We start from the raw sequence: 24,874 nt of genomic DNA on the forward strand, positions 1-24,874 counted from the left end.
CTGAAAAAGTCACCGAGTTCATTTCTGATAATTTTATATGGAAGTGCATTAATGAATTCATATCATCCCATTACTATTTTCAATGAAAACAATTTAATTGCTAATAAAGAACCCGCCAGCTTTTGTTTCTCAGCTAAGACACCCACTTTTAAAAAGTCCCATGTCTATCACTATTAGTGGTACATCCTCAAGAGATACATGACGGATATGTTTTTTTTTAACCTGATGCATTCTGAAACAACAAACATTTCAAAATAATAATTTATTTCTCCAGGACAGCATTTGGCTACCTGTTGCTTACCATCACTATTTCTCTGCACCAAACAAAAGGCTATTGGAACTGGAAGAAGCACGTTCATACGTAACAGTGCTCATCCCTGGAAGTCCACAGGACACACTGTTATAATACAATAAAGCAGTTTTTGGAGCCCCTCAGGGCACAGCATCTAAAGGACTTCCATCCAGCATCTCTATAAAGTAGTAAACACGAGAAAACAAAAAGCTGCCTCTCCACAAGTCACTCACCTTGCCACACAGTGGGGAATCGGTTCAGCTGTGATCTGCTATTTAGACTTGAAGCCCAAGACACCGAGACTCTGCCTTTCTTTTGGGTTTGCATAGCTGGTGTTGGAGACAGGGATTCAAAACACAATTCGGCACAAGAGAAACTCACTCACTGGGAGATACACTAGGGTCTGTTCTAGTCTCAGATTTCACCGAAAGCAGAAATTCAAAATATATACCCTTTTCCTCTCCAGCCCCGATTTCCTCAATCAGGGAATTTCCAAAATTGTGCTCTTTGCTTTTCTCCTTAAGTGATCACACCGTTTATGGACACTGCTGAGCCCAGGCTAAGCAAAGAGAGAGTCGGTCCTTGCAAGATTCACAATCATGAAGCAGAAATAAGGATGAAAGAATCTCCACACTCCACGGCTCTATTATGAAGACTTTTTAAGAAAAGCGGATGCAGCCGTACTCCTGTATACAACAGAATTTTCCTGGACACAAATGTCTCAAAAGGAGACATTCCCCAGGCCCAGACATTCAGCCATCACACGCCAGTCCGTCCACCTCTAGTCCACCCTCTGCCCCTTTCCACTTCTCACCTTGTGTCTGCCAAAAAAATTAACTTCAGTCTCACCCGAGGGAAGTGTTGCCCACAAACCGAGGGAGGGTCTGTGTCCCAGCACATACACTGACAGACTCACGCGGTCTGGATGATGCTTTCACAAGTTAAGGGGCCTCGCGCTTACTCAGCAGAGGAAATCTTTGTGTCTGGGAGGAATCACGCCAATTCCTATTAGGAAGAAAGGATACAGGGGCGAGGAAGCCTATTCTCTCATTGACCAGAAAAAGAGGCCCGTCGAAAACAGAGACCTCTGCCATGACCATCAGCGAACAGGAAGGATGTTGTCAACTTTCTTCTCCCCCAAAACTCAAACGGCCTCTGCCTTGACCCTGAGAAACCAGATACACAGGAACAGGCTCTTCGGCAGGAATTGAGAGCTTTACACCAGAGACTCGGCGCTAGGAGGCTCGCTGCCGAGCTATCTACCCCGCACATTTGCACTCACATTCCAAAGATGTTTCCGTTGTGCTGGAATGGCTGTAAATTTCTTTCCTGCGGAATTCTTTCCAAACAAACTGCCATAAACTGTACTCTGCAGCTTGTGCAGCAGGAGCTCTTAACCCAGCACCGTTCACCTCATCACAACAAATCTTTCAGATGCCGAATATGACTGAATGGATGGCTGGGCCAAAGAAGTAAACTTTAAAAATGCAAATCTATCCAGAAAAAACAAAACAAAACAAAACACCACCACTCCACCAGAATTCCACCTTTCGTGATCCCTGACTGATACCTAAAGGAAACCTTCTCGAGCAGGCTCTATTTAATGACTCAAACTGCTTGCTTACGTTTTCCAGGATCCATGAAACAGGTTGTTTTAAAAAAAAAAATCAAAATGGATTTTTTTTCCATATCATTAAAGAAAACGGGAGGGTGAGAGGGTTCAGGAGAGCAAGCATTCCCTTCCCAGCACAAAAAGAAGGTACATTTCTGTTTGGGTGAATAATAAAACACTAGAAAGCTTTGAATCTGAAAGAGGATGATTAAATTCTATCAAGAGTTTTCCAAAGTAAGAAACCCATGCCCTTAGAAAAAGAAAGTCTAAATCTTTAGAGGAAAAAAATAATAATAATAAGATTTGAAACATGTGATTAGTACCGATACTGAAATTAAAAAGAAAGCGTCTATAAAAACTCAATTGTCTTGAAACAAAGCTTACACTTTTGGCTATGGATAGTATTTTTAGAACTGGGCTTTCTCTGGAGAGTTGAAAGTATGCAAATGCAGAGTGCCCAGACACACACACACACACACACACACACACACACACACACACACACACACACACACTCTATATATGTGCATGTGCCCAGACACACACACACACACACACACACACACACACACACACACACACACACACACATGCTATACCTTTGTATGACACTGGCATTTTATTATTTAATTAAAGTACTCTTATTTTTCTAGCTCACGCATGCTTCCCTTGAGACGGCTTTGCTGTTAGCCTGCTGGCCTTGACTTCCAGCCAAAAACAATTCAGAAACAAAAAGGGACAACAAATCATATTTTCACAGACATTTTTATCCCTCAATACAACCCTGTTTTCACACAACTTCCTACAGCCCCTATGAAAACTATAATTTAGGGCAGTAGCCACCCGAACCCAGGATCTGACACATGGCTGCACGAAGCATTTCCAGTGTAAGAAATTCTTAAGTTCTTAATTGCAAATAAACTCTTTTGATAGAACCACTTTACCCGAGATCGCTGGTTTGCAAACAGTGCCACTGGTACCGGCTGATGGATTAAAAAAATAACAACAAGCCAGTGAATACAATTCTGATACGATGAGGTGTTTATGACTTCCACACTCTGTGTTATTTCATTACTTTTTAAAAAGAGACAGGCATCGGCAGATTTTCAGTGCATTAGTGCCACAGTCTAAAACGCATCATCTAATTTACAAAACAAAGTGATTTACCAGGTTCATTCTCTCTCAACCCTTTCCCAAAGCGAGATTCTCACTTACCTGGTGGCAACCCTGTAAATTTGATTCTCTCCCATAAGATGAGTAGGAGCCCCTTTCTGTTTTACCTGCCAAGAGAAACAACAAAAAAAGTGTAAATTGTGTTTTTCTTTAAAAAAAAAAAAAAACCTCCTCCAGGTAACAGACATCCACTTCTCTTCCCCGATGTTTACATACGTAAAGTAGGCACTACTGGCAATGTATGCAAGCAAGACAGGGAATAACACTTCCTCACTCTGGCTATGATAAACTGGAAAAAAAATATCCTTCATTCCTATTCTTAGCCAAACTGCTCCACACTTCCAAAAACTGTCATTCCAATGGCCTCCACTTTCTCTAACAAACAAATTGTCATTCCTTATTTTCACTTTCTTTCTCTCTCACAAAATTTAAACAATTTCATTTTTATTTACACAGCAGGCAAATTATCTATGTAATGACCCTAACCTAGTCATTCCCATTGATTATATTGACACTTAATGGTGAGGCCAAAGCTAATCAATCAGGGCTCTCCAGATGGTGAATAAAGCAAAGAAACTATTCAAAATTCTGGGACTCTCTCTCTCTCTCTCTCTCTCTCTCTTTTATTTAAACTCCCTTTCCCAGGAGTAAAGTCCATCATGATAAAGATGATCATGGAATTCACATTTGGGAAAGAGGGCTTTTGAAAAATTGCCCACTCTGAACCCAGCTTCAGATTCTACCAGTAGAACAAGGGATAATGGAACGTCAATGTCTTGTGTCAATTCTAACAAGCCAATTTTTATCTGTAGACTGCTCTACAGAGATAGATAAAGGCTCAGAGGCTATTTGGCCATATCTAAGGGTAAAAATCAAGGCTGCTCATTTGTTTCTTTTAAAAGTATGTTGAGCCTTAATAATCAGCAAGGAAGACAATGAAACCACATTATAAGAGATCTAAGCAGTAGAATACACCTAGCGACATGTAAAGAGTCTTCACAGAAAACAATCCATACCAGGACATTAAAAAGGGCTAGTGCCGCCCACGTGCCCAGAACACAAAGCCCATCCCACCCAAGACTAAATGATACTGTTTTCCTTCAAGACTAGAGCTTAAGGTACATTGTCCTCTTTACCCAGGACTATACTATTCTTTTCTCCAATGGGAAAATTCAAAACTAGTATTTTGAAGGGATGAATGGATCCTTTGAAGTTTACAATGCCCAAGTTTCCCCCCCCTCGACTCAAGTTAAGATAAATGTTAGAAGTAACAGTGTTCATTATAATCTTTTAGTTCAATGACAATGCTGTTAGAGTATGCCTTCCTGACACCACACAAAGAATGTGTCTTTGATAAATCTTATATCTGGTCAAAGGCATACCTTGTATGTAAGTCACTATATATGTAAAATGGAAGATGATTTTGAAGAAAGCCAAACCTCAGCATTAACATTAACCCTCTTCCCCAGTATTACCTTTTCCACTGACTTCAGTGAATCTCAAACTTGGGAAAACACTCCCCCCCGCCCAACTCCTGGTATAGTGTTCAGTGCAAAGTAGAAAATCAATGCCCATATCAGTTTCAATTCCAATGAAACAGGACACCATCTCAAGCAGTGTCAGTCCTGGGAGGTCTAAGAGAATACCTTTCACTGTATGAGGATTTTGCATTAAAGAATAGATGCATTTGCCTGTTTCAGAAGTATAAATGGTCATAAAGACATATTTACTCTTCTGTGTAAGTCAGATGTAAGCTACTTATAGTCTTTAACTTCTCTTTATAAATATTACTAACAGATAACAGAAAAAAACTCTACCTTTTATGAGCTATCAAATGATGTACGTCCTTCCTGAAGCTCTCGCATCTACAAAGCTTCCATACAACCACAACATGATTCACTTTGACATAATATTCACTTGTTTAGCAAATAGAAAGGCAGATAGGTCAGTAGAAAGGCAGACAAACAGACAGAGAGAAAGAAGATAGATGACGGACTTCCTAGGAATTTGAACATCTAGTGACCTGTTTTGGTAATTTCCAAAAACTGGAAGGAAGAAAGGCTATCTATGTCTTTCTCTAGAAGAAATTACTGAAGCTATCCCCTACAGAATTTCACCACCTGGCATTATTTCCCAACTCAACTCCAGCACATAGACCTGGAGAGATGAATTTTCCTACTAGGATTTGTCTCAATTCATATATATATATATGTTAGGTCTATTCCTTTCATTCTTTTAAAGGTAAAAGGGGTCCATGCAAATAGTAAGGATGTGAGAGAGGAGAGAGAGAGAGAGAGACAGAGAGAGAGAGAATGAATAAGAATAAATGGGAGAGAGAAGAGAGGAAGGGAGGGCAATAAAGAGAGGGAGAGGTGGACTGGAAAGAACAGGGTGTAGGAAGGGAGAGGAGGGGAGTGAGGGGTGATCAGAGTATGTATTCATGTTGCACAGAGTCCCCAAAGTACTCTTGGCTGCAAAGCCCCAGCATTCTTTACTATCATATCACATACAGACTGCTTAATCTTAATTTTGCTTGTTAAAAAATATTTATCCAGATACAAAAATAAACCCACTGCAAATTACAAGTTGTCAGGGTTAAAAATCTACTCCTGTTTGTGTGGGGGAGGATAAGAGACCAGCATAGACATGAATCATTCTCAGTAATTTGAGTGTTTCCATGACATCAATGGGCACCCGTCCAGGACTCTGTCGAAGTCTGTGAGGTACCAAAGAGGCAGCGCAGCCAGCAGGAGGCTGGGAGGTGCACTTTTTTTTTTTCCTTTTTTTTTTTTTTTTTTTTTTTTTTTTTTTTTTTTTTTTTTTTTTTTTTTAAGGATTATGCTCCTTGTAAAGATTTCATCCGTAGCATCCACTTTTACCATCAAATAGATCGCTCCACAGATCCTGAGTGAACACATTTCATTCTGATCGTGTAAGCCTTTAACTTTATGACATCTTTTTGTTCCCAAATTCAACTATAAATCTGTCCTCAGAGCCCAAACCTCTGTTTGGGAGCAAAATAATCAGGGACTGTGGATAAACCCAAGCACCTTCTCAAACCTATCATATCTACTCCTCTAATTTCCTAATGACAAAAAGCAGCCATTTTACAATGACACCTCATTTCCAAGGGAAAAAATTATACATCTTTTGTGTAAATTGTCCATTAAAAATTAGCTATGGTCTTGATGTCGGTCTTCTGCTTAAAATGTCCGGGAACATTTGTTTCAGATAATAAAATTCTCAAGAGCGCTGATAACATGTTTGAGTAGGATTCTTAAGTAACTATCTGTGCTCGCGAACACAAAAGCTCCTAAATATGTGTGTTTACTCTATGTCAGGCATGGATTTTTGTCACTTATACCCACTGGCTGGCGCGGACAGCTTCTTTCCTCCATCCTTCGCCACCGACCTCCCCCCGTCCCCACAATCACAACGGAGCTTTGAAAGAGCTCAAGATTCTATTTTTCCAATATTTAAAAGAGATAGCAGTGATGAACAAACCCGGCGCGTTCACTGCAGAATTTTCGAGACAACCCTCCAGTACTAGAATGCGACAGCCGCTGCGGATATTTTTTGGCACCAAGACAATGGTGGCACTGCCAAGCCCCATGGCTAAAACTACTCAAAAGAGGCATAAGGGTAGCATTAATCGCTCAAGTCTTTTACTGCATGGAGTACTGTTGTCCATATTTTAAAAACTAAAAGTACCCGTTAGTAACATTTGTTGTATGCCCACCAAGGGGCGGGGGAGATTCTGAAATATACACCAGGAACAAATCTTGTCAAGCATTTGATTCATTTTATACCTAAAAGGACCAAATGTTAAATTTTGCTGCTGGTGACGATTTGCCGTGCATGAAACTAATAATCTAACCTAATGGGGTGCACTGAAGGCTGAATGAAAGCTACAAGAGAGGATTTCATAAACTAAGTCGACATATTGGCTAAACAACTTTCTTCTGCAAAAATGATGTATACAAGGAACGTGTAACACTATGTCACAATTTTTTAAATTAAGCAAGAAAAACGCTGTAAATGAGCAGACACAACATCTGTCAATCAATCCTTCTAGAGACAAAGGAGCTCAACACGCAGCCCCTTCTCTAGAACAAGTCGGCATCTACAGTGAGCAAACAATCGGGAAAGTCAACACGTGTTTTGTCCAAACGGAACCCATCAGCTGTTAAAACCTATATTTAAATTTGATTATTAAAAATGGCACCAATGGGCAATCAATAAAGGAGTCACTTGCTTCTTCTGTTGCCCTTGAAAAACTCAAGCTAAACAGAAAATATAAGCTGCTTCCAATTATTTTTAAAAACCAATCCTTTTGCTGATTTATTCAATTGTTCTTTGTCTTGCTGCCCCACGAAGGATAAGGGAAAAAAATTTTTTTTAATTTAGGGGCAGTATGATTAACAAATATCTATTAATTCGAAATTTAATACTTTTATATTCTTACATAATTTGACTTCTAATTTTTCTTCCAATATATCCATGGTATCATATTGTAAGGGAATGTCATGGGAAGTGGATGAGAATGAAAATATTACATGAAGGAAAAAATTGGTCTCATAAGTTCATTAACTCACAGGGATACATCTAAGAAGTATCAGCTTCGGTAGATTACTACACCTGGACAGTTCTAATCCATTTGGAAGGAGTGAGAGACAGGCAAGAACAACTTATCCATAATACTATTTCTGGAGATAAGCTGTGACATGGATGATCCCACGGGTGGTTGACCAGTAGGATAACAACAAGGTCATGTTTGGGTTTGTAGCCTTTCATTCTTAAAAGGCCACTTTTAACATTACATATAAATGGTAGGGGGGCTTCCCTGGTGCCGCGGTGGATAAGAATCTGCCTGCCACTGCAGGGTACACGGGTTCGATCCCTGGTTGGGGAAGATCCCTCCTGCCACGGAGCAACTAAGCCCATGAGCCACAACTACTGAGCCTGTGCTCTAGAGCCCGCGAGCCATAACTACTGAAGCCCACGCACCTAGAGCCCGTGCTCCGCAACAAGAGAAGCCACTGCAATGAGAAACCCGTGCACCGCAACAAAGAGTAGCCCCCGCTCGCTGCAACTAGAGAAAGCCCGCGTGCAGCAATGAAGACCCAACAAAGCCAAAAATAAATTCTAAAAAATTAAAAAAAAAATAAATATTAAAAAACGGTAGGTATTTCACCCACCACTGAAAAAGATGCACCTGTACAGTGGAACATATTATCCTAGGAAAAGCCTTGATTAAAAAAATTATCTGATGCTGTAGGACAATACCCAGCAAGGCTGTTTCATCGCTAATCCTCATTCTGGAAACTGAAGAACCAGCCTTTTGTTCCCTGCTACCGGACTAAGGAACTCAACACAACCACGTGTGAATCAGAATAAATCTCTGTCATCCCTGTCCCCAACCCCAAGCCATCTTTGGTTACCCTATAATTTTGGGGGGCATATTGAAAAGAGTATTTCATTAAACAATAACGGGAAGGGTGATTCCAAAAATATACATGAGGTTATAATTTACAGTTCTTTCATCTTTCCCGCGCCTGCCTTTTCCTCTCTTGCCCACGTAAGAATACCTGAGTCCTTCTCATGTATTACCCGCTACACAAAAGGGTTACGCAGATTGATTCATTCAATCTACACAACAACCCTGTGAGGCAACGTAATATAAACACCACTTTACAGATGAGAAAACTGAGATACAGAAAACTGCCCAAGGTCACAAAGGCAGTAAGCGTTAGAGCCAGGATTCAAATCCTGCCAGTTTGATTCCCATGGCTGGGCTCTTAGCACTATTCTGTGCTGCTGGAATTTAAACTCTGAAAAAAACTGTCTACAAATAAGCGAGAAGCCCAATACTGAAGACTCAAATAAATCCCAGAGCTCAGAACACTCATGAATTTGATATGAAATTAATGAAAGTGTCTTAGAGGTGGTGATAATTTACATTTACATGGTGTTTTATTCCTAAAAGGTCTCTAGGTACTTTAAAGCTATGCAAATGATGTACACCAGAACCTGTGACGTCACACAATAAACTGCAACCATCTCTAAGTTAACTGGAAGCAACTAATTGACAAAAACATGGCAGCAAACTGCATCTCTACACATTCCATATGTGAAGAACATGATTTCATATCAATGCATAGAGAAGAGTGAAAGTAAAAATATAATTATAGGGGCTTCCCTGGTGGCGCAGTGGCTGAGAGTCCGCCTGCCGATGCAGGGGACACGGGTTTGTGTCCCGGTCCGGGAAAATCCCATGTGCTGCGGAGCGGCCGGGCCCGTGAGCCATGGCCACTGAGCCTGCGCATCCGGAGCCTGTGCTCCGCAACAGGAGAGGCCACAACAGTGAGAGGCCCGCATACCGCAAAAAATAAAAAATTAAAAAAATAAAAATAAAAAATATATATATAATTATAGGACAACACAACATCGCTCACAAGTGTCTTCTGTGGAATAGTAGCCTGACAACAGGCTCCAAAAAAACAAAAGGGAGGCAAATCAAAAGGCCCAGGAAATGTTACAAGCTGTCTATATCCTTCCCAGACAGGCAGAAATATACACTGTATCCTAGCATGTTAAAGCCTCTGAGAAGTCCTGCAGTGGAGACATTTAATTTCATTTAATTTAATCTTTCCTAAATTTATTTGAATACACATACCTGCCCCATCTTTTTGCCTATTAACACAAGTTCAGAGGAATCTGAGAAACTACTAATTTAAAAAACTTAACATTTCAAAGCATGCACTGGGTTAATATATGTTGGTAATATTCTATCAAATAAATAAGTTTAACATTTGAATTTTATTTTAATTGACCTAAAAACATCTTTGTCTTGTTGTGATGCTTCCATGCAGATACCCCTTTGTGGTTCTGACTAGCCAGTCAGCTTTAATTTTTCCCTGATTCGAGCTTGGAGGTGAGAGTCTGGGTTTACAAGAAATCAGAAGCTGGCGTTATTCTTCTGATTTCTAAAATTCAGAGAAGACCACTGTTTCTCTCCTGCAGAATCTTACTATACCAGGAGGCATTTAAAAAATCCAAATTTAATAAATTTCATGCTAAAAGAGCTACGACTCAATTCCAGCAAATAAAATAGTCATTCCACAGCCTAAAAAATTCTCTTCATCCCCTTCTTCCTAAATTGAGAACAGAAAGAAAATCTGGGGGAAGAGTGATCAGGCACACAGTTTGCAGCAAAGGATGATGGGAAATAGGGGCCAAGCCATTTTCCCAGGAAAGACTAGCGTCAGTGCTCACTTTCACTGATGTTCTTAAACCATCAAAGTAGAACACTCGGTAATGATCTAGAGCTCTGACCTCAGAAAATTATGAGTTTGGGCTGCTTTCTGTCATTGATTCACCCCATCTCATCCAGACACTGCATTGCCTTCAAAGCAGCGGGTGTGTGCTTCCCTGGTGGCGCAGTGGTTGAGAGTCCGCCTGCCGATGCAGGGGACGCGGGTTCGTGCCCCGGTCCGGGAAGATCCCACATGCCGCGGAGCGGCTGGGCCCGTGAGCCATGGCCGCTGAGCCTGCGCGTCCGGAGCCTGTGCTCCGCAACGGGAGAGGCCACAACAGTGAGAGGCCCGCGTACCACCAAAAAAAAAAAGCAGCGGGTGTACCAAAATTCCAGATATACTTAAGAGTATCTCGAGGCACCACCCAAACTCTGTATTTGGGGCGATTCTGAACATGGTTAAAATCAATATTCAATTCTCCTTAAAGCCCTCACGTTTGCAAAGCACTATATAGTGTGCAAAGTAATTTAACTTACATTATTTAAGACAACAACATCCTAAGAATTCCTTAGATGGGCATTTCAACCCCTATTTTTATAGAGGAGGTCACTAAAATTCAGAAAGGGTAACCCGCTTATAACAAATAAAAGAGGTTGTACAGATATTAAGAGACGAAGCTAGAACATAAATTACCAATTCCTGTGCCAAAGCCTGTTTTTACAATACGCCGCCTCTTCTTGGGGTATTCCAGATGTATTACTGGTTTCTATTGTGGTAACAAAGATGATTCCACCTGTCTTTTTCTCACTATGTAGCACAGCCCTCTCCTCAATTCATGGTAAGTCAAAGAGGCATTCTCGAGTCCTCTGATGGATGAAAATATTAGAAGTGGTAAACATTTTGAGTGACCACCCTCTGGGACACCAGAAATCACCTTCTCAATGCAAAATGAAAGTACTGCCTTATAGATTATTTCACCTACCCTAGACCAACAACAGCCAGAATCATCCTCTTCCTCGGTGTCACTCTTAGGAGAAGTGCACACATTATCAAATGAGAACACGTGAGTTTTATGCTTTCTTTTCCCAGTGCAGGAAAATCTTTCATTGAAAATAACTAATTCCACAGAGTGTGCAATTAATCAACATAATCATGGGGATAACTTAGCTGTTTGGGGAGGTGTGTCAAATAACTCTTTAAGGCCACTAAAGTGCCACTTGAGCCACCAGAGTAATGATTTTCTGAATCAGCAATTTGTACAAGGGTCCCCTAGGGGCCTGAGGGACTAAGGCTAACCCCAAAATCAGTCAACTTACTTCTAATGCATAACTTACCACTGGTTTTATGTGAATAAGATCTTAATGGCTCTGCCTGCCCTATTTTATATTTTTATTACAGTTTGTGCCTATGGTGACTGGGTATAACCAAGGCAATGAAAGACTTTGTGAGGGCCTCTGAAGAAACAACATATGCATTTGAAATTTTATTTTTTATCTGAAATAACGTAATAGTTTTTCATGTAAAAATGAAAAAGGTCAATCTTGCGATACACACTAAAGGCATCAAAAGTAAACAGAAATAAAATATTTTTGTTATACTCTTAAGAGGAAAGGAAGATACAGAATGGGTGTGGAGAAAAGCAATCTCCTGAAATTCAATTCTATGGCTCAAAAACCCTGCCCATCATGAGAATCATCAGTAAGACTTTTCTTAAAACAGATTCCTGGGTTCTCTACCCCAGGGGACTTACATTCAGTGGAATGTGGTCCAGAATCTCTGTTTTTTTAAAATAAAACTCCACTGGTTAGTCTAACAAGCCACAGATAAGAGTAACCAATTTAAGTGAGCAGGTTCAGCCTTCAAGGTTACATTCAGTGAAACTCTCATAAACCTGGTAAGCTGGTAGATAACCAAAAAAACCCAAAAAAACAAACAGAAACAAAAACAAAAACAAAAAACACCAATGACTCTCTAATCCAACCTATTTAATTGGATTTTTAAAAAGTAAACAAGTGCTGATCTCCAAGACCCTTTCAGACAGTTACATTTTGTGGGTTAGAGAAACCTCTTCCTGGCAGTGTACTAGGCCTCTACATTTGTTCATCTCTGCTCATGAAGATTGGTTGTGTTAAAGAAATTCAGCTCACATTACCAAGTAGACGGCCCTAATAAACAACAGAATTCCAAGACATAAGTGTCCTGGAGGTGAAAGGACATTCCTTCTATCAGCCCCACTGGCCACTGCTCTGAAAGTATCTCTTCTCCCTTTCTACCCTAAGACAGAGGTCGTCTTTAGACTCCAGGATCAAGCTCTAGTGAGCCAGACTTGGTTTGTTAACCTAAAAGGGCCCTTCCACCCATATATTCCCCACATCCATGCTCTACTGAAGGCATTAGAAGTCCAGGCCAGGGGAGAGGATCCGGTCCTTTGATCCCTCTGGAGGAGATGGATGACATTTCTGGCCAGATGCAGCACAGACAATGTCATACGAGTAAAACTCTGTTGCCTGGCTCAATTATTTGGAATTTATCAGCAAATTTTAAGAAAATCAGCAGCTACGTTTTCACCGTGCAAATTGCTTTTAGCAATAAATTATGTGCTACCCATTAAACTGATGTTCTAACAGAGTCTTACTAATATTAAATGTAAAAAATAATAATGACCAAACTCTGAATTAGGCACATCAGAACAGAAAACAGAGGAAAAGGTTTAGTATTATGTTTGTTATAAAGTGTCTACGTAGGAAAATTACATATTTCAGCACCACGGCATGTAAGAGATGGCCTCGGTTTTCAAGCTCAGCTCACGACTAACAACTAGAATAGAACCACTGTCATCTCTTAAAGAAACTACATGCATTTGATATGATACTCAAGAATGCACAAAAATAAAGGAGGTGGAGGTCTCATGAAAATTTTAAATACAGGTTACACATATGTATGATACAATAAGTATTATATATACACATAAGTATATAAGTAACATTTCTAACACCAGACAGAAGATAATCCAAATGTCATCTATAGATGTATCTGTAATATATTAGATAATCATTTCTCTAGTCTTAGACTATATAGGTTTACATTCCCTAAGTATACAGTACTGAGAAGTTGGGGGTGAAACAGCCCACAATTCAAAATACAACTCAGGGCATTCACAGAGCAGACAAAGAGTAGGAAGAATGCTAACCACTGAGGCTGCCCTTCAACATCAACTTTAAAAGAATGGCCAGCCCTATGACAATCAAGCTAGGAAGGAAACAGGACCAAACTACTCAGAGTCCAATTCCCCTGTTAAAGGAAGGTGATGGTTCACAGATAGAATTACATAAACCACTAAGTTCCACACTGTGATGTTTAAGAAAAACTTCCCAATTACTGAATATACAAGCATGACTAAATCAAGAGAGGAAGGCGGGGGCCATAGGAAGGAAGGGGAGAGGCAGAGGAAAGGATGATGAGGGAGAAGGCAGAACGGAGGAAGGAGAGAGAAGGGGGGTAGTCAGAACAGTGACCGCATCCTATCAAAAATGTACAAGAAATAAAATCTATCACGTGGAATAGATGTTTACAGACAGCAATTTTCAGCTCTGAAGCTTGCAAAAATGATCCTCTGAACAGCTCTGAAAGAGGTCCCAAAACCATGAAATACAGAAATAAATATTTGTAGGGTAGCTCTGTGTACCTACCACGTGTTGGCTGATGGTACGTCAACGACGAACGATACTCCCAAGAGTTAAGAGTTTAGATGGGTGAAATGTTAGGGAGCAAAGCCAGTAAGGTACATAGTCAGGGGTATAATGGGAATAATGAGAGAGCACCTAACACAGCCTCAGTGTGGTAATAGGAGACGAGAGGAAAGACGTATATTTGAGATTCCACGCCAGATACCGTTAGAACAGATTTAGCGGGAAATGGGTATTTGTTAGAATGCAGTTTGCAGTTATTTGACAATGTTAAACAAAACAAAGTAAATAAAAACTAACACTTACATGATTTAACCAAAACACATTTTAAGGTAACTGGTACCTCAGATTGGAAAGATGGAAAACTGGAAGAAACTTAGATGACATTTCATCTAAGTTTCTCTAGCTCTCTAGCTCTAAGTTCTTTGATCATTCCATACGTTTGGGAGATGATTTGGGAGTTTTTTGATGGACTCTGCTTACAAATTAGAGAAATTTGCAAAAAAAAAAAAAAAAAAGAATTGTAAAGATCTAAACGATCCACCACAGAGTAATCACCTGGATTCGATCAAGTCATTTCAGAGAGATGCAGAAATCACTTATACATAATTAATTTTATAAAGAATTTGATGGAAACTTGTCAACAAAAATGGCTGCTTCATTATACAGAGCCCTGGTCTTCACTACCAAGACCCAAGGACACTCTCCACCCAAGCAATGGCGGGGAGGCAAGATGTTCCCTCTGTAACTGCCCTTGTATAACTTAGTCCTGCGACCTGAAACCATCAGTGATTTGCTCCGTTAACATCTTACACTCTATAAAAAAAACCAAAGCAGCCAAACAAAACAAAAAAAGGTTCCACTCAAACTCCAATTCTCAACGTCTGCCAGGGCGAATAGCTTAATTTGGTCTGCAAGGAAACCAAAAATGCCTTTACAGAACATTATGGTGTAAATACAGGCTCATTTTCCTTCACAAAGCAAGTGAAAACAGTCAAGCCTATAAGGGAGTTCTCTATGAGGCATTAGCTACTACATACAAGGAGTCATGTTTCAAAATTTCAATGATTTATCCTTTTCAAGTCCATTTCCAACTCAGTAAACAAGAATTCTTCTTGAGTGTAATCAGGTCAGGAGGATCTACAAAAGCAACGCGAATACGATTAACGGTCACCTGAAAGCAACCACTTAATAACTCAAGAGTGGCATATACGGGCTTCCCTGGTGGCACAGTGGTTAAGAATCCGCCTGCCAAGGCAGGGGACACAGATTCGAGCCCTGTTCTGGAAAGATCTCAGATGCCGCGGAGCAACTAAGCCCGTGCGCCACAACTACTGAGCCTGCGCTCTAGAGCCCGGTGTGTACCTAGAGCCCGTGCTCCGCAACAAGAGAAACCACCTCAGTGAGGAGCCAGTGCACCGCAACGAAGAGTAGTCCCCGCTTGCCGCAACTAGAGAAAGCCTGCACACAGCAACAAAGACCCAAGGCAGCCATAAATAAATAAATAAATAGATAAATAAATTTTTAAAAAACAGTGGCGTATACTTTACATGTTATTTGAGCTACTGAGTCTATTTAGCAAAAGCAAACTCCCCCCAAAAAACCCCAAACAAAACCCCTTCATTTCCTAATAAAAACAAATTAACTTCCATACTCAGTATTAACCTACAACTTTATAAGCACTGCAAATATCTGATTGTGTAAAAATATCAAAACAAAACAAAACAAAAAACAAAAAAAATCCAACCTTGAAAAGTAAAAAGAAATTAAGAACCCCACGTACCAGTCATTTCAATGTGAGCCAGCAGAGGGCACACAAGCCCCAACAAGAGCTGGCTCTGGCCACGCACCACCCAAATTCATTTAGGACTAACCCTGACCCAAATTAGAATACAGAGATGGGGGAAAAAAAATCATCCTATCAGGGGCATCAATAAAACAAATGTGCTCAGTTTAGGATTAGTAAGAAATATACAGTATTATTCAACACCGACTTTAACAGAGATTTCTTAACTGCTTCATGGAAAGTTGTTCATTAAAAAGAAGTAATCCTTCTTTGTATAGAAGTGAGATTATATCCGTTTTCAAGGCCACTGTAGTTTTTATGGATCTATATGAAGAATTATCTAGAAAACATGACTTTGTAGAAGTAAATTAAATGTTCAATTTCTAATACATAAACACACATGTTTTGGTAAAAGTATATTAAATTACCCTTTGCCAACAGACAGCTTCTTTTAGAGTAATTCCATGTGTCATATACAAATCTATTAATTTTTGTAACCCTAGAGCAATTAAATATGTACCATTTTATGGTTAAATTGAGATACATAAGTTACTTATTTTCCCACTGGCTTGTGCTTGATTAATTATTTGTAAGTTGTCTATTCTGGGTCTTTGTATTATTATATTAGCTTTGGGGTTACAGTAGATTTTACCAGAAGAGTATCTCGCAGCTATGTATGTACATGTACGTGTAGAAAGGGCACTGCTTATTCTTTTAAAGCAAGTTATCCTATAGATGCAAAAGTCACAAACTCCTCCTAGCCCTTTCCGAGCTTTGGATTTCAGAAACAATATCACAAATTGAAAAGAAAATATGAATTACCTCATGAAAGCAACAAATTAAAACCAACCTCAGATACTGTATTTTTTACATTTACAGATAAAAGTTAAATAATCCACAGGATGACCAATCTCTCATTTCAAGTGCATTAGAATAAACAGAAGGTTTCAAGATGGAAAGCTTAGTAGGATAATTAACTGCTACTTGTCTATCCACCTAAATGATCATTTCAACCCCACCTCACTCACTAAACAAAAACAATGAAGCCATGTGACATCGCCATCAAATGATTTTTTTTAAGCATTCTCAGTAGATTTGAGAGTTGAACTTAATTTACAGCATCTACCAACCAGGTGGTATAGGTTACATGTAGGTCATGATAAATAACACTTATCTTTTGGCCGATGTGGCTACACCCTTTTTGCATAAGTTTTAAAAGGATGATGGTTTATTATTCCAAAGCACTCAGTTCTGAAATGTTTACACAGTTTGTTAAGTCCAGGCAAATTTAAATGATTCTGACATGCAGCCTGCTAAGGCCAGTGATGGGGATAATGCCTCTTTACGTGGGTAAAATTTTGTGGCATATAGGTCACTCTCTTAAGAGGAACCAACTGTGTGTCTCTTCTTTGCGTTTCCACCACAATCCTTCATCCTGCAGCCTGGAGCTGAGAGTGAAATGCAAGAAAGGAGCCGAATGCTCAAAGCAAAAATCTGCTTCCAGGACAATCCATTATATCTGACAAGTTAAATGTTCCATGGTAGGCCATATGGCATCGGAGCAGGCCCGACGATGGAAGAGGGGAACTCAGCAAATGCATCACAATTAAGGAGTTTGGCTACAGACTTTCCTTTGAATTACTTTTTTAATAAATTTTAAATGCTGTCCCCCCAATTTGTAGCTGAATCCCTTCTCTGGGATAATTTTTAAAGGAGTCCCACGATTTCTTTCTCATCTCCTGACTGTCAATGCTGAGCTCTGGAAGGTTAAGGCACACAGGGCCATTTTTACCAAAGGAAGTTTCAAAGAGGAGGACCTGTAGCCTCATTTCAAAAATTTTCAGACAAATTTATATGTAGAGCCTCTCTGTTCACTAGATTAGAATAGATGTCAATGAAACTGGTCATTAGAATGAGACATTTACATTAAACTGATAGAACATTAAATGAAACCAGTTTCCATTTTCAAGTCCAAAAAACCTGAAAAGCTGTATAGTCACAACTGGCACGTTTCTGTTTCTTCTGTAGTTTACTTAATATTTACCAGATTAATGAATTAACTGAAGACTGCCTTGGTTGAATTTAGCTCCCCCTAACACCTCACCAAAAAAAAAAAAAAAAATTCTGCCTACTTCTGCTAATACCATGTTCCAGAGACAAGTCTTAGAAGCTTTCTAAGACACTGATTAAAACCAGGTTGTCTATAAAAATAAATATTTGTTCTTAGAAACAATATAACGTAAATATAATTCGTATTATAATCAAGGTATGCATTTATTACATTAAGGGAGAAGACGAAATTAATGAAATGACCAAAATAGCATCATTAGACCACAGTATTCCATTACACCATTCGTCTCAGTAAAGAAAACAAATCCTTTCTGAAGAATTCTCAGGAAGAGAACTGAACTTGTAATAAAAACAGAAAAAGCTTTCTACAGAAGTATCCAAACTCATCTGGTCCAGTGTCAAACATCAATTTTATCAACACCCTCACTTCCTGGGGATAATGCCTTCTTGAGCAAATTTACATATAATATGATGCGTGTGTGAGTGTGTTTGTGTCTGTGTGTGTATAAATTGTAATGGTAGGTTTTTCTAAACAATAATGACTATCGTTTAAGTATTCACATTGGTTTACAAACAAGAAATTCATAATGATTAAGAGAAACATGTATGCATCTTTCCGAACGAGAAGACACTAAGACTCACTTCCCTAAACTATTTTCACTCTCCATTTCTCCAGAGGGTCACTATTTCCCTCAAATGTACCCGCTTCTGCCTTAATTAAGAATAACATTATTTCCAAGAGCATATACAGATACTTTATAAAAATGGATCACTTTGCTTTATGTTTAAAATTATGAACATATTTTCTGGTGGTCCTAAAGTTACTATTTGTTACTGTACTCATATTTGCATCTCCTTATTTTTTAATATGAGACAATTTATTGAATTACGAAGATGCCTGTGTGGGTTATGACTGGCAACTTGTATTAAAAATCAACTGTTATAGCTCTTTGTATTTTACCAAGTGCTTTCACATACATGCTTTTATAAGCTTCATCATAATTCTGTTAGATAGGTATCATTATTATTATCATAATACTTTCATTCTATATGTAAGAAAAAAGGGAGACTCAGAGAGGTTAATTTATTTGTCTTAGGGCACACAGCTATGAAATGGAGGAGCCACATCTTTTGCCCAAGCCTACCTCTAATGTCAACATTGTACTGACATGCCATACCATATATTACATGAGGAAGCATGACCATTAAAAAGATATAGGCAAGTATTACTTAGGAATATAAGTACACTTTTTACACATTTTCACTTTTTATTCAAGAAAAGTAGCCACATTTTTTGGTATTGTGATAGAATCCTACGCTTGGGTTTACTAGGAGGAGTGAACACATACTCAACACACAATTACACTTACACACAAGCACATACACACACAAAATGTAGCCAGGCACACCTCAACACCAACAGAGTGCATCGGGCCGTTGTGTACTGTAGATCCTATTTCTGTGCATCCAGATCCACATTTGTATTACTAATTAAAATGCCCAGACAGCAAAATAACACCTGATCCGAGGGATTTTTAAGTACAGTAATTGTCAGCGTTCAGCCCCTACACTGTTAACAAAATTGGCCTGCCCTGAGTTTTATATTTGCTGTTTCCAACCTATCAGTGTAATGCAGTTAAAACTTTAATAATCTGAACACCAGTATGTCCACGTTGAACTCCTTACCAAGAAAAAAAGAGAAAGATCTGATATTTAAATCATCACCATTAAGAGAAAGCTTATACACAGCAGAGGGAGATGAGCTCCTGCTCTGTGACCACCTAGAGGGTGGGATAGGGAGAGTTGGGAGGAAGACGCAAGAGGGAGGAGATATGGGGATATAGGTATATGTATGGCTGATTCGCTCTGTTATAAAGCAGAAACTAACACACCATTGTAAAGCAATTATACTCCAATAAAGATGTTAAATAAATAAATAAATAAAAAGAGAAAGCTCATGGACTCCAGTAGAACCGAATGTCACACACAGCAACACAATTGGGTTTTATGGGGGAAAAATACATAAAGGAAGAAAAGAATGAGGCACCTTCCCTGCATCTTTTGTTTCATAGGTTCACTAAATCATAAACAATTTTTGGATATATTTGTGTCCTTTAATTTGGGGGGAATTTTTATACCACATACAGGTACAGATCTTAGTCATTAAGCAAAATGTTCATTATCTTATAAGCTTTTTAAAAATATGGATGAAGGCATGACCCCTGAATGTCAGGTTAGGCCTCACTCGTGCATAATATATTCCGGGAAATCACAAATGCTTTTAAAATGTTTAAAGCAGTGACTTCCTAATCCTAAGTGGATTCTCTTTTGCTCAAATAAACATTTTTTTTTTTTTTTGCAAATATCCAGGCTGCTTTGATACGCAAATGTTTTCCTAAACATTTCCACCAGCCAGCCACTGAAATATCTCCACAGACCCCAACCAATGGGAAAGTTTGCAAGGGAAATAGGAGAAGCAACTGGATGAGAATCCTGCCAGGAATCCTGGCTTCACGGGCCACAAACAAATGTGAATTTTGTTGCAATACCTGAAAGAAAACTTGTGGATATTTTAGTGAAACAACTCCTTTAAAATTCTCAGTCATGGGGCAGTAATTCTCCCTGATTGAAGCAACAGCTTCTGGGGAGGGTAAAACTGATCACCCACAGGCTCCCTATTTCAGAGTTCAGTAACTCCAGGAAACGTGGCTTGCTGCTGGACAGTGAAAATCTCATCACTTAAAAAAAATTACCCAAAGGAATTAACATCTGCAAAACAGGAAACAGAAAAAGCAGCCAACAGTACCACGACTAGGGTCCCAAATTTGAACAGGTATAATCTTAGTGGATCACTTTCAAAAATGTTCTCCCAAGGGAATAAACCAGGGAACATGCCCCTAGAGCCATCTTTATTATGTAAACAACTCAGGAAATAACGTATTCAAACAAAGGATTTTTCTAGAAATAAAACCAAGAGGATAGCATTCAAAAGTAACTTGTAAATACAGTACGCTTACAATGACTATGACTGAAAACAATCTCCAACACTCCCTTTCCATTTCATGCTCTACTGTGTAAGCACCCCCAAAACCTGCTTTGAGAAATAATGGGATTCCTTGATAACAGGTCAACAAATCATTTCAAAGCATCTCCAGTTTGCTCAGGCAGAGAAGCCACCAGAGGCTAACCACACTGAAAACAAAACCAAATTTCAGGATTCCGGTTGCTAACACCAGGCTGGGCATTACTGAGAAAGGTAGGAGTTGTGAATTTGGTGGGAGGAGGAAACTAACAGTGAGTTTATCAAAGCCAGTGGATCCTCGAGCTTCTACAATTAAAATGATCTGCTTCTCCACCACTAACCTGCTGATCGACACTTGTTCCTTTACTTCTCCCATCAATTCCTCATTTACACATATTAAAAGCAGTCAAAGATTTCATCAGATGTGGTTTTGACAAGAACAGCAAAGTGCCTAAAGCCACAGATTTTAATTGAGCCCAAAATACTGATTTGGGGCAGGGGGAGAACCAATCACAGCAGGAAGCGCTTTAAAAGAAAAATGGAGGGGGGGGCCGGTGGTGAGGAAACATCATCTTGAGTAGTTACTCTGCACTCAGTTGTACTGTACGAAAAGAAAATTTAAAAGTTCTATAAAACGTCAGAATTAACCTAACGTTTCAGATTGTTTACAGGTGAATTTCTACCATCTGGATGGGCAGTTTGCCCACATCAAAAACAAGTAAACCAAAAGAAAAAAAAAAACCTTCTGCCTGCTATTTTAACACAATAGATTTTCAAGGAAAGGGGACAGACTCACTCACCATAATCTCCAAATACTGACACACACACATTTACACAACATGTGTGTACACTCACACATTCATATACAAACTGTGACAAGATGAAAGTTGGAAAAAGCAAGAGATTGAAATAAAATTCTGTTTCCCAGATTTCTAAAAGATTAATAAGGAATAAAAATCTAGTCATTCTTAATTGCATAATAGGGGAAAAAAAGATTCACTTTAAAATTCTCATTAAATAACTCATGATACTCTCTACTTCACTGAGATACTCTAAAAAATAAAACCTAACATATCAAAAGTTTCTACCTTCCTCTAACAAGGCATATTTTATATTCTTTCCTTATGCTGGGCTAGCAGCTTGGGGGATTATAACTTAACTTTAAATAAACAGGAAACTGCATCTTAGGCACTGCCTTAAGTAGTTTTATATTATTGAAGAGTGAAAATGCTTATTAATTCGACAATTTTTAAAGAAATATGCTTTCATTCTCCCCTTACGCAAACCTTTCCTTGAATCCTTATACAAACCTTTTTTTTTTTTTTAAACATCTGCCTCAGCAAAAAGATCTGACGTAGTAATAATCATTTTTTAACCTGACGATCAAATCTTATATCCAGTCAGAACTCTGCTTAGGTTTTTTCTTTCTAATGTCAAGAGTGAGATAGAAGTTTCGGTTTAACTTTAGCCTAGTCTAACAAATCATGGTACCAGGTTGGCACAGAGTGGTTATTTGCCAACCTCCAGTCACACATTCTGAAAGCAACACACAGAGGGTTTATAAATTAATAGCTCTCTGTACTGAATGCTTGTCGATATCTCTGGTTCTGGGGTTTCTGGGTATCCATTTGGATTGTACAGTGTCTCTTAAAATTACGTTTGAAGCCCAACACTAAACCCGACGTGTTGAGTGAGAGAATTATGGGCACATTCCCAAACTCTTACATTAAACCACAAAGGGAATATATTAAAAAGAAAAAGCACAGAAAAAAAAAAAAATCGTCCAAAAAAGAAAAAAAAAAAAAAATCACCCTGAATAGATAAACAGAATACTTGCTTTTCTTTCCACCAAAAAACTCACCCTGAATAGATAAACAGAATACTTGCTTTTCTTTCCACCTTATGGGTAGCACACGGAAGGAGGCACCGGAAGATCGAAGCACAACTACGTGATGAGGTGTCTCCAAAAAGCATGAGGATGAATAAACCGTCGTGCCGTAAATTTGCCAGCTAGAGGACAGAACACAACACGCTGGGGCTTGGCTATCCTAACATGTTTTACTACGTAAATTTAAATAGTCTTGAAAGGGAAAAGAAAAGAAGGGGGAAAGTAGAGGGTTTTTACCTTAATATTACAAAAAAAAGTTTGCCAGAAATTCTCATACTTGGGTCACAAATAAAAGTACTTTCAGCGCTGCTATTAAAAAAAAAAAAAAGAATCTAGTTCTTAGGCTAAAACTCATCACATGTTTCCTATGATGGAAACTTAGGGGGGTGGTTTAAAGAGTTAAAGACTCCCTACCATTAATTTGCATCTGGTGCTTTTAGTGTGTGTGTGTGTGTGTTTTTTTCTTCCCTGAAAAGTTGGCAGAGCTGCCGATTTTCCATAATGCAAGCATTTGGGAATTGTGAGCGGAATGAAACCGATCCAATCTCCTGACTGCGACATGAATTTTCATTAATTACAACCTTGTCAGCAAAAGCATTATCAAAGCTGAATATGAAAATGCTAATGAGTCCTCATTTGCATATTTTTCTTTGTTGGAATGTCATTAATTATTACATTTTATGATGATGAATGCAGCTGTCGAAGCTCTCCGATGCATAATTAGCCATCAGAATGCCAGGAGCCGATCAGCATTTTTGGGTGAAAAAAAACAAATTTCACTTGTACTCGTCCCCCATCCCAACACCACCCAACACACAGACACACAGACACACACACACACACACACACACACACACACACACACACACAGCCCTGATGACGACAGTCCTGAGGCCGGACTTTGGGGAAGTTGAAAAGGGCTTGTTTAGAGGGAATTCATTTTTGCTTTAAAATTATTTTGGTTTTAGCCGATAACGGTCTTATACAATAGAAGCAGCTCTTAATAAAAAAAAAAATCGTTATTCCAGCTTAATTAATGCCACGCTTAATTATAACACCATGATGTCAGCGGTTTTAATTAAGTATTGGCTCCGTTACAAAAAAAAAAAAAAAAAAAAAACTCCCCGCTGCAGTAAGAGTCACAGATTTGTGCAAATCATTTCTGCAATTTTTTGGTCTTCCGTGGTTCATGAACTATTCGGATATTAACAGGCAGCATGAAAACTCCAGGCACACACGCGTGCGCAGGAGGGCGCACACACATGCGCGCGCACACACCACACACACACACACACACACACACACACACACACACACACACACAAGCAAAGGGGGAAACCCAGACTTTGCTGCTACATTACTTGGATACACTTTAGAGCTTACCTACTTGACCATTTTTTTGAGCTAAAGTGTAAGTGAAGATGACAAAACATAGCTCATCCTCTCTCAGCCGCTGGGAACGGTGTTTATAAGTAAAAAAAGAAAAACAACACAGAGCAGATGGGACCATTACACATGACCAAACCAATCAATCACAGATGAAGGGCCCAGGTGCAGCGCAGCCGTGCAACAACGCACCATTTCACAGTCTGTCAGACACACACACACGGTCGTCCATGAGTGACCCTCCTCGGCACCCCCCCCGGACCTCATCTGGAGCGCTGCTCCCCTCTCGCCTGCCTACGCTCCAACTGACATCTTCATAATCGCCCTGTCTTTCTATCTGCTGTGGCTCCCGTGAAGAGAGGAGGATGGAAGAGCTGGCGACTGGGGGGGAGGGAGGGGGAAGGGAGACTGGGGAGGGGAGATAAGGACAGGGGCTCCCATCATTGTCACTTACGAGGAGTCCAGCCTTCCTCCTTCTGCCATCCCCACGGCCCCTCCCTCCCCGACCACCAGCACGATCCTTCTCCAAACCATCATTAAGCTCATTAATTTTTAAGGGTGACTGCTTGGTTACAGCACCCCAACTGTCTGCCATTAGACATAGAAATTTTGTTTGGGGGTCTCCCGCCTCTGAGGAAGGGAGATGTGGGGAGCTGGAGAAAGTCACCCTTTGATGTAAATGTTAGAAACTGATTCACTAGAA

General features: G+C 39.4%; 1 protein-coding gene across 9 annotated transcripts in view; it reads right to left on the bottom strand.

The window, feature by feature from the left end:
- Positions 1–24,874, bottom strand: part of TCF4 (transcription factor 4) — a 237,646-nt gene that overhangs the window by 175,575 nt on the left and 37,197 nt on the right. For 5 of the 9 annotated variants that reach the window (XM_007459676.1, XM_007459680.1, XM_007459681.1 and 2 more), the window contains exon 3: positions 3,120–3,184. In XM_007459676.1, coding sequence (XP_007459738.1) covers positions 3,120–3,184 — 65 coding nt within the window. Of the gene's footprint in view, positions 1–1,574; positions 1,738–3,119; positions 3,185–3,293; positions 3,669–22,784; positions 23,088–24,874 lie in introns of those variants that run through there. The other 4 variants (XM_007459672.1, XM_007459673.1, XM_007459674.1 and 1 more) reach the window with 4 other exon arrangements.

The sequence above is a fragment of the Lipotes vexillifer genome, unplaced genomic scaffold (assembly GCF_000442215.2).
Source record: "Lipotes vexillifer unplaced genomic scaffold, Lipotes_vexillifer_v1.1 scaffold1670, whole genome shotgun sequence".
In the NCBI taxonomy this organism is placed as follows: domain Eukaryota; kingdom Metazoa; phylum Chordata; class Mammalia; order Artiodactyla; family Lipotidae; genus Lipotes; species Lipotes vexillifer.